Genomic DNA, 11,491 nt, shown 5'->3' on the forward strand with positions numbered 1-11,491 from the left:
TTACATCTCCATGACTTAAATTATAACTGGAAATTTGTACCTTTTGACCCTCTTCACCCATTTTGCCTATTCATCACTCCCACTTTGGCAATATAATTTTTATTCTTAAATGTGGAAACACATAAATTGAGTTCAAGGGTGGTTATTATTAATGAGCAGTATTAATGTTACACTTGACAAATACCTACTTTGGATTTGGGGCAGATGCAAGGCTCTTTTCCATCTTCACTATTATCTTTTTCCTAGTTAATGCTTTCAAGGAAAGTTCCCCCTCCAGGCCAACTCCCTCTTCAGCTATTAGCTACAGCTTCCAGGACAAACTAATAAATACTTCTCAATTCATTAGAGGTGGTTTTTTCTTGTAGAAAGTACAAAGCAGCTTTTCATCCTTATTGACTAAACAATATACTATTCCTTTTTGTTAGGAGAACCAAGTTACAGATCAACATTCCCCTGGAGTTATTGCTAAACAGCCAGATGTTTGTTATTATGAAGGTTCTAGTTCTTATTAGGATACCATTATTCTTCTATTATAGAGATTCAGAAAAATTTCCCAGTTCGCACAAATATATCTGCCTTCAATTCTCCAATTACTTTTCTAACTTAACACCAAGAAGCCTTAAAAGCTTGAATTTATTACAAGACATTTAAAAGGCAACTAGCAGATGTAAAGAAATAATAACATACTTTTCTTAACTTTCTATTCTGCCATCATACAACAGGTAACATCAAAGTTGGTATAACGATTCTGAATTTTCTACAGATTTGAAACTATGTACCTTTATAGCCACTCTGACTTCCTGAATTTAGTCTGTTAACGTGGTAACTCAGAAGAGAACATTGCCTTATTTATGACAGCAAAACTTATATAATGAAAATGAATGTTACACATCCTAGTATATCTTTTATACCATATTTAAAAAATGTTTTATGTAAAATTACATACTTATTTTATCTCAAAATATATATAAACTTTCATATCTCAGATAAGCCTATTAAATTTATCAAACTTTTACCTCAAATTTGTTTTATAAAACAACCTATCTCTTTATTTTAACTAGGACAAAGTTTACTAGCCTTTATTTTTCTAAATAAGGTGCAAAATTAGCTTCACATACCTAATTCAAATGAACAAGAAAAATACCATTTATAATACAAAACATGCGATTCAAAACACTGTCAATGACACTTACTTTTTGCATTTTTCACAACTGTACATATTGTCACCTGGAAATAGAACAGATCTGGTCATTCCTCTCAAAATAAAGTTAAGTTATTTTCTTTTGGTTCTGCAATATGATGATTCTGCAGCACAGAAACACAAGGCTCACATTTTTTAGTCTCTGATCAAGAGTCAGCTCATGACGTTTACCTTGCCTAAAATACCCTCACCTCTCTCTCTTTTCAACCTTGAAGGACTATCTCAAATAATATCCTTTCCATTTACTCACTCAATAACCTTTACCAACTGCCTGTTATGTATCCCAACAAGGTGACGAACACACAAAAACAGTGGAATAACTTAAACATTATGGAGGAACTCAGAGTACTCCACATATACAACTCTTTTATATAGGTTGAATTTTCCCTTCTTTGAATCCCAGAGCAGTTTCAAGACACCTCACTTACCATAATGTCTTATACTACAGAAATCTGTATAAATTATTTCAGGATATGATTGATGTTACTTATATTACCATGATAGATACTGGCAACTACGCTGATATGGGCAAGTACTACTCAAGCCACCTTAAAACTTAGCTTTTATAAATACATTTTATATTTAGTTCCACTAGTACCTTAGATCACTCACAGCGATTTAGCCATAGTTGAAAGCTGTTTCATATTTACCTTTTAGTTCATCTCTGGCGAAGAAGGCAGCAAGACAATCTTGCAAGGTTACTATTGGACCCCAAAACCAGCTAGGAACACATGAGACAACAAACCTGAAACATTATTGACAGAAAGAAAAAGCAAGTGTTCTGCCAGTACAGCAGAAACAGCAGTTTTAACAATCAATTAATGCAAAGAAAATACATACATACCTCTTCACATATTCCATGAAAAAAGCTATCCACCCTTGTGGAGCATATGCTTCGCCACATGATCCTGCTTTGACTATAGAAGTTGGGTGACTGGATGAATGCAGCTTAGCAAGGTCTTCCTTGCCAGGAATTGGCAAGGACAGATCTTGAAAGGTCTCGAGGGTTACAGACACCTAAAATTGTTTCGTGTTTAAAATGGAATGAAAATAATCCAACACAAACATTTATAAGAACAAATCTCAAACTGCACAAAGCAATTTACAAGCAAAAAATGAAAAAATCAGTAACAGAAGTGGCAACAGCAAAAATACTTGCTCTGAACCAGGTGCTGTTCTAAATTTAAGCTTCACATAAACCTTATGAGGTAACTACCAACATCCCCATCAGCTGAGGACACAGTAGCATAGAGAAGTACATCCAGACACTATAGACTCAGTACCAAACTCTTAAGCAGTACTACTGCATTTATTTTTGGAAATGACCTCCATAACAGTTTTTAAATGTTTTTTAAAGAAGACGTAAAACCTGTCATGTAATTTTTTAATAGCTGAAAACATTTCAGAATGATTTCATTTAAATATCTGGTACCCAAATAGCCTACATTAAAATGATCCTGTTGAAAGCCCTTAAGATTTGACTTAAGAACCTAATACAATAATGAAAACTTATTTTTGAGTTTTTTTGAGAGAAGTCATTTTATATTCCTTAATTCTGAGATTTAGAGATATAATTAAAAAACTCATGATTTTAATTTATGCTCGTGTGTATGAATCTGACACTATCTTTATTATCTGAGCCCTAATCTTAACATAAGAAAATACTTACAAGCCACAGCACCAAATGTAGAAGATACATTCACAGCCTTGTGCCTGTGACTAGCAACAGTTTCCCAGCATATTAATTTTGCCAGCCTTGGGAGAATATGCATGGTTATCATTTACTGTTGCTGAGCAACACAGCACCTTTATATGTGACCAAAGATAAAAAACTGAATTAATTCTTGCTGCTAATGCATGCCTGTCCAATGACAGGTCAAGACCCATCCTTTCAAAATGATGTTGCTATTACTACCAAAAAACAAATTCTACTCCTAGAATTAATTCATACTGCCATAAACACAAGAAATATATGTATAACCCTCAGCAGCAAGGAGAAAAAATTAAACTTTTCATTCCATTTGTCAGGTTTTTGTTTTGTTTTAAAGAGCATTTGACAGAAATTCCCTGTGTATTATAATTCCGTCATACTCACCCTGTCACAAGTCAGACACTGCACTGAACTAATAATTGTTCCATCAAATATGTCTGAAATAACACTTCGGTATTTCTTATGCTGTTTTTTTCTCTTTGGAGATGATGCAGATTGAGCTAGGATTGAAAAACAAGTGTAGAACATTTTTTTTAAAAAATCAAGGTAGTTCCTTTAGCATTTTTCTCTGGAATCCTTAACAATAAAATTTACTATGCTAATGAAATTTTGTCCAAACACCATTCAAGAGAATTAATTAAAAAAAAAAAAATTCCTATGAGAAACCAAGATGAAATAGGAGGTGTTTAGTTTCCTCAGGGTTGACTTCAATNTAATAAAATTTACTATGCTAATGAAATTTTGTCCAAACACCATTCAAGAGAATTAATTAAAAAAAAAAAATTCCTATGAGAAACCAAGATGAAATAGGAGGTGTTTAGTTTCCTCAGGGTTGACTTCAATCAGAATAATTTTGCTTTTACTTATTTGTTTTTGCATCCAAGTAAGGCCTTATTTGAAGAAAGGATTCTATAATTAAGTTTTGAGAGTTTTTAAAATAAATTCTGGACACAAGTCCTTTGTCAGCTATGTGATTTACAAGTATTTTCTCCCAATCTTATCTTTTCAATCCCTTAATAGGGTCCCTCGCTAAGAAAATTTTTAATTTTTTCTTTTATGGATATTGCTTTTGATTTCTTTAAAAAACTTTCTGTCTAACACGAGGTCATGAAGACTTCCTCCTCCTTCTTATGTTTTTTCCTAAGAGTTTTAGAGTTTTACATTGTATAATAACTGGAATTTTCATACACAGCCAAGTGGGAATTCAAAATTATGCAGCTATTCTGAAAAACAATTTCATATAACATTAAGCAATGTAAAACCAATAACCCCATTTCTGGGTGTTTACTCTAGACAAACTTACATTCACACAGAAACCTGTACACAAATGTTTATAGCAGCATTATTCATAATTGCCGAAAACTGGAAACAATTCAAATGTTCTCCAGCATTGAATGAATAAACAGACATACAATGAAATACTACTCCGAAATAAAAAGGAACTCTTCAGACATACAATGAAATACTACTCCGAAATAAATAGGAACTCTTCAGACATGCAACAGGGCTATATCTCAAATGCATTACACTAAGTGAAATATGCCTGTTTCAAAAGACTATGCACTGTATGATTCCATTTATATGACATTCTGGAAAAGACAAAACAATAGTAATAGAGAACAGATCAAAAGGGCTAGGGTTTGGGGAGGGGGAGGGGGACGATCTGATTACAAAAAGGTAATATAAAGAAATCCTTTGGGGGCGTTAAAACTCTTCTATATTCTGTTTGTGGTGGTGGTAACAAGAATCTACACATGTGTTAAAATTCAGAATTCTACACCAAAAGAGTGAATTCTACTCTATGCAAATTTGTGCCACACACACACAAAAATTTCAAATCATTTGTATAAAATTATGCTGTCAATTTTAAAAGTACTGAATGATACTTCATAATTAACACTTTAAATTATCAAAGCAAAAGAATCTGAGTAACTGAAAATTCTACCTTTTTTGTGTGTGGGTGCCAATCCTGGCCACAAATTGCCTGATTTAGGAGGGCTTGCTGATAAACGTGGATTAACACCTTCATTTGATGGGAGGATCTGTGATGTAGACAGGTCATTCAAATGGACATCAGTAATATATTCTGTAATATTTAAAATTTGTATTATTATCTCAAATAGTAAAATTATCCCACTTATCAAATAATAGTAATTAATTTAAAGGTTTCTTCATTTGAGATTTTAAACACAATTTACATTAATAAATGTCAAGTGAAACTTGATAGACAAAGTCCTCACTAAGCAAAATAACAGTGATTTTCCACCTAGGAATCCAAATAATGCTTGTAACATATTACTGCTATAGGCAATTCAGGAAGTGAGCAGTGGAAACATAAAGCCAAAGAGGATTGTATTTGTTCTCATTTAGTATTTTTTAATATTTGTGACAGTTTGTAAAAAACTTTAAAACCATGTAGGAGAAAAGAAGGTCATTCTCTCAAACTAACATTAAAATCAAAACCTAAAAAATTTAGGCATAAAGTAAGAACAAATTATTTTATTCCTACTGTGATAAAAGGAAATACATTCCTTTATCAGGAAAGGGCCTTTTTTAGAAGGAAATTATGAATCAGGAAAATAAAAGCTTCATGACAGCTATCTTGAGAGAGTTTGCTGTTGGAATCCTAGTATATAACACAGATTACAGGGCAAGGAACTGGGCTCAATTAGTATTTGAGAGGAAAAGAGAACTGTTCATAAAAGAGCCTAAAACAGAATGACTTCAGGGATTTTTCCAAATAAGGCAAAATAAGTGACTTTTATTACTCTCACATAGGACACTTCTCATGATTTCAACCATGACTAAAAAAGGACTACTTAATACTGGAGGAAGAAAGGGTAGGAGATTCACTCTAGGACTTCCTGAAGAGAATAAAGTTAGTATTATCAAGAACAGGGATTGGCAAATGTTTCCTGTAAAGGACCTGGTAATAAATATTTTAGGTTTTGCATGCCATATATGGTCTGTGTCATATTTTTAAATCAGGTGTTTGTGAAACATAAAAGCTCAGATCCCTGATCTAGGTCCTCAATTAGTCACTACATATAAGAACAAGTTCGCTACAGAACAATAAAGAGCCACTATTCCTTAATCAGGCTTAATCAGGCTTTTGACAAGGAAGGCTGAACAGCAGGCTACAGCAGCCTAGGCTAAGTCTTTCAATACTGACATTTCACGTATTTATTGACTAAACAACTTCTAAACACATCTAAACTTCTAAATATAAGGCCACTATAATTAAGGACCTTAACATGTTTTCCTGACTAGAATGCATTTATGCACTGCACACAGGTGAACCACTAGTATTCCCCTACTCAAGGAAATATCCTTTTCCTCAAGAAGGAATTTGGGTTCATTCAGTACCTAATAAATTGTTTAGTAGTTTCATTCACTAGAAATTATAGAAGATAAACCTTTTTATATTACTTGTCTGCCACTTATTTTAAGATCAGAGAATTTAAACTTCTGATGGTTTTTTCATGCACTTTAAAAAACTAAAGACCAAGGGCGCCTGGGTGGCTCAGATGGTTGAATGTCTGCCTTCGGCTCAGGTCATGATCTCCAGGTCCTGGGATTGAGCCCCACTTCGGGCTCCCTGCTCAGCAGGGAGTCTGCTTCTCCCTCTCCCTCTTCCTCTCCCCCTGCTTGTGCTCTGTCTCTCTCTCTCTTAAACGAATAAAATCTTAAAAAAAAAAAAACTAAATAAAGACCACATTAAGCCAGATAAATTAACTCCTGAAGAAATGAAAGTAAAATGCAAAGCAACCCAACTCAATTATCTTTCATCTGGCCACTTGCTCTTTTCTAAAGAACACTGACTAGTATTATGATATAATCTATCATAACAGGGTTCATTATAGTTAAACTCCTACATCAAAACCTATGCCAAATATTTTGTAGCTGATAGGACTCCAACGACAGCAATCTAAATTGAAAAGTGTGTGAGATTACAAAATTGCAATTTAGGTTATTTTGCTTTTTCCCCAGGATCTCAACAGAATCTGCATAAAATGACATTAATTTAACACTCACATGCAAATATTGCTAACTCTACTAGCTGAAAGCCTAAAAGTAACCACTATTTAATTCCTCCTTTCTTCAAACTGAATTATGTAATGTGATATACTGCACACAAAATATTAAGCTATAGCTACTAATCAGCCTATTCTATTTTTATTATGTCAAATACAGACTGTGAACGTTAACATGTAAATTAGAAATGTGTTCTGATTTTACAAAGATGCCATGCTGATTTCCCCCCAAAAAATCAGAAAATGGTGAAATTACAAATATAATCTTAAATACAAATATGCTAACTTGCATGCACTGTCTACGAATGAAACACTACCATTTTCAAAGTATTAAATTGTCACCTGAAGCTCTGCTGTGTATTTGCACTTTAACAGTTTCCTGGTTGTTCAAGTCGACTGTTTCAGACACAGAGTCTCTATCTTTATCTAATTCTCCTTCAGAATTTACTTTATTAATCTTATTGCACATCTTCTCTTTTTGCCAATCTTTTGACATTTCGGAATTGTTCTCATCATCCTGAATCAACATTGTTGTTTCGTTATTATCTTCTGAAAAGCCTCTAGAACCATTTTCATTTTCTGCTTTATCACTGCTGCTGCAAGATTCACAGGATTGAAAATCTACATCTGATTGGCTCTTGTCTTCTTCCATGGTCTCTTCAGTCGTTATAGTTTGAGGATCTTCCTCAACTTCCATGACCTGTTCTTTTAATTCTTCATGAAGCAGATCCATCAAACATCGAAGGAATTCTTGAGCATCCTAATATATAAGCAACAGAGAGATTATCATTTCATTAAAAATATGTGCACATAGAAAACTTAAGAAAAAATATACAAAACGTGCTTATCAACTGATTTCTAAATGTGTAGCATTTTAAGGAGAAAATACCAGGCATTGAAGGAATGAGAAGCACTAAGTTGCAAAAAGTTAAGTAAATAATACAGAAGTAACCTAAAAACTGAAGATGACCTAGAGGTCAGCTTTTAGTACTGCTGCCATTTTTAAAAAATGGAGAAGGCATAATGAAAATATGGATTTGCCTCAGAGGACAATTAGAATTCAGAGATGTCCTAAATTCAAATATTTTATAAGTTTGGCTTAAAGTTAAAGTTTCATCCAATCTTGTACTATACCTCAAAGAAAAATCCTTTATCAACTTGGAATACTTCTTGAAAGTACAAATCTGTGGGTACAGGGATATGCAAAATGGGTTGATGGGGAATGGACGGTATAAGCTTGCAGTTATGTAATGAACTAGTTACAGGGATGAAAGGTACAGCACAGAGATTATTGTCAATGGTAGCATAATAGTGTTGTACGGTGATAAATGGCAGCTACACTCGTGATGAGCATAGCATGACGTGTAATATTGTCGAATCACTACGCTGTACACCTAAAACAAATGCAACACTGTGTGTCAACTATACTTCAATTAAAAAAAAGAAAAGAAAAGGAAAAAGTAAAGAAAAAATAAGACACAAATTAGTAGACCCAACTCATATCTACCAAATCAGTGTCTGGTCATCGAGGAATGTGCACCAGAAAAAATTAAAAAGGAACAGGTATTGTTTTGAAAAAGAAAAATAGCCAGGTGTTATCATTAAAGGAAAATATATAAAGCTACAATAGTTGAAACTGCCATCGGTACAATTTCAAAAAAAATATATAAGTCAATGAAATGAATTAGAAAGCCCAGAAACAGACCCTATAAAATATTAATGTAAGCATAAAAATTAATAAAGAAGACATTTTAAAAATAAGATAAGAAAATTCTTAAATTTGTAGTTTGGTACAATTAGTTAACTGTGAAAAATGAAATTTGGATTGCAACACAAAATAAATGACAGATGTAGAGAATTAAATATTTTGAAAATATAGCATAAAATATAGGTGAAAATTTATCTTTAGATGTGTAACATTTTGAAGCTATAAGCACTAGAAAAGAGACATATTTATCCATTTATCCAACCCAAAATTTAACAATTTCTAGAAAAATACAAAATTACGAGAAAGGTGGAAAAATAAATCCTAAAATTATGACAACCAGTTATTATTCTTGGTAAATAAACACACATGAAGTGATGACCTAAAACAATGGACAAATTATAAAGGAAGAAATACAAATGACAACATAAAAGCATAATGCATAATGGCATTTTGCAATTAAAGATTAATGTTATGAATGAAAAAGAATGAAGACTTACCTGCTGAGAATAGCCCCGAAATGTTGGATTTACTGTTTTAATTCCTTGAAACAGAGTAGTAGGCACAACAGATCCTGGCCTGAGTAAGAAAAATTTTTAATGAGAAATTTGTGAATTTTACTTTTTACTTTAGAAATTTAGCAATCAAAAATTCAAGCTGTTGGTTTCCAAAAAATATCACTAAAAATTGCCCAGTATTATGTTTCATAGGCTCACCAGAACACCTTACTAGTGATACACAAGATAAATTTTACTGCTTTCCACCCTAATGAAATGATCATGCTCTACTACGACTTTTCAAAAATACAATTACTTAAAACAAAATTTTAATTACTTAAAATTCCTGGGATAATAATTAAGATTAATGTACCCAGTACATTGTCTATATAAGATTTTTCTGAATTCCATGTTTTTATTTGAGTATAGTTGACATAAGATTTTAAAACCAGCATCAAGTAACCATGAAAACAAAAATGAAAATTCAGCCAAATTATGAGATTTATCCACTTTTAGAATTCTGTCCTGACACTTCTGAAGTTTGGTAAACTTTCAGGAATATTAAGTTTAAAGTACAGACTTAGGGGGAAACTGGGTGGCTCAGGGGCACCTGGGTGGCTCAGTCATTAAGCGTCTGCCTTCAACTCAGCGTTCTGGAATCGAGCCCCACATCAGGCTCCCTACTCAGTGGAAAGCCTGCTTCTCCCTCTCCCACTCCCTCTGCTTGCGTTCCCTCTCTCGCTGACTCTCTGTCAAATAAATAAACAAAATCTTTTAAAAAAAAAAGTACAGACTCAGGTCGAAGAAGCTTAAAACACAGCAGTGAAGGGATATTTCTAGCTACGCAGGAAGGAAATTAGAAACACTAGAGCCTGCAGTAGCACTGGATAACACCCAATGGGGATAAATGACAATGGAAGATTCTGGCTCTTTAACGTTAGAGACATAAATGAATCTACTTCATATCCCAAAAGAACTCATTAAAATCATCCTCTATTTTTTACAAAAAAAATAAATTCAAAGTGGATATAAGACCTAAATGTAAGACCTGAATCCACGAAATGCCTAAAAGAAAACATAGGCAATAATCTCTTAGACATTGCCCTTAGCAACGTATTTAGGGGTATGTCTCCCCAGGCAAGGGAAACCAAAGCAAAAATAAACTATTGGGACTTACAGTAAAATAAAAGGCTTGCACACAGAAAGGGAAACCATCAACAAAACAAAAAAAGTAACCTAGCAAGTGGGAGAAGATATCTGCAAATGATATATCAAATAAGGGGTTAATATCCAAAATATATAAAGAAGTTATACAATTCAACGCCAAAAAAAANGAAGTTATACAATTCAAAGCCAAAAAAAAACAAAAAAAACAAAAAACCAATCTGACTAAAAGATGGGTAGAGGACCTGAACAGACATTTTTCCAAGACATACAGATGGCCAACAGACACATGAAAAGATGCTCAACATCACTAATCATCAGGGAAATGCAAATCAAACCCACAAGGAGATATCACCTCACGCTGATCAGAATGGTTAGTATCCAAAAAAAAAAAAAATAGGAGGAGGTTAAGCTGGCGGAGGAGTAGGGGTCCCCTTTTTCAGCCGGTCCCCTGAGTTGAGCTGGATAGGTACCAGACCAGCAGGAACATCCACGGAATCAGCCTGAGACGCAGGAAGATACATCTGGATCTCTACAAATGAACATCTCCAGCGCTGAGTATCGAGGTACGAAGCGGGGAGCCGTGAAACCGCGCACAGATATCGGAAGATAAACAGAAGGGGGAGGGAGCCACCGTGTCAGGGCGCCGGGAAGCGGTAGCCACCTACACAGGGGAGCGGACNAGAGCACGCTTGAGACAGCAGACTGAGAAGGGAGCTCCGGGAGTGCACGCGGGACAGCTGGCGGTTGGCGGGCCACCTGCACGGGGGAGCNGGAGGAGCACGCCTGAGACAGCAGACTGAGAAGGGAGCTCCGGGAGTGCACGCGGGACGGCTGGCGGTTGGCGGGCCACCTGCACGGGGGAGCAGGCGGACTCGCGGACGGCACCCGCGAGACAACAGACTTAGAACGCGAGCTCCAGGAGCGCGCGCGCAGGGCGGCTGGCGGGCCACCTGCACCGGGGAGCGGGCGGACCGCGGACCCGCACTCTGGAAACAGCAGACTGAGTCCGTGAGCCGGGAGCGTGCGCCACCAAGCATCTCACGGAGCTCCGGAGCTCCGGTGTGCTCACTGGATCGAGGCTGAGACCGGGAGCTCCGGGAGCGTGCGCGGAGCGGCTGGCGGCTGGCGGCTGGAGGGCCACCTGCACGGGGGAGCAGGCGGACTCGCGGTCAGCAC

At 35.5% G+C, this 11,491-nt stretch overlaps 1 protein-coding gene across 3 annotated transcripts in view; it reads right to left on the minus strand.

The window, feature by feature from the left end:
* Positions 1–11,491, minus strand: part of USP33 (ubiquitin specific peptidase 33) — a 55,918-nt gene that overhangs the window by 15,597 nt on the left and 28,830 nt on the right. For 2 of the 3 annotated variants that reach the window (XM_034653721.1, XM_011228794.3), the window contains 7 exons: positions 9,152–9,230; positions 7,289–7,706; positions 4,858–4,998; positions 3,297–3,412; positions 2,046–2,218; positions 1,852–1,946; positions 1,194–1,227 (listed from right to left, as the gene is read on the minus strand). In XM_034653721.1, the coding sequence (XP_034509612.1) occupies positions 1,194–1,227; positions 1,852–1,946; positions 2,046–2,218; positions 3,297–3,412; positions 4,858–4,998; positions 7,289–7,706; positions 9,152–9,230 (1,056 nt within the window). The remainder of the gene's footprint in view (positions 1–1,193; positions 1,228–1,851; positions 1,947–2,045; positions 2,219–3,296; positions 3,413–4,857; positions 4,999–7,288; positions 7,707–9,151; positions 9,231–11,491) is intronic. The other variant, XM_011228795.3, reaches the window with a different exon arrangement.

This window comes from Ailuropoda melanoleuca, chromosome 2 (assembly GCF_002007445.2).
Source record: "Ailuropoda melanoleuca isolate Jingjing chromosome 2, ASM200744v2, whole genome shotgun sequence".
Lineage (NCBI taxonomy): Eukaryota > Metazoa > Chordata > Mammalia > Carnivora > Ursidae > Ailuropoda > Ailuropoda melanoleuca.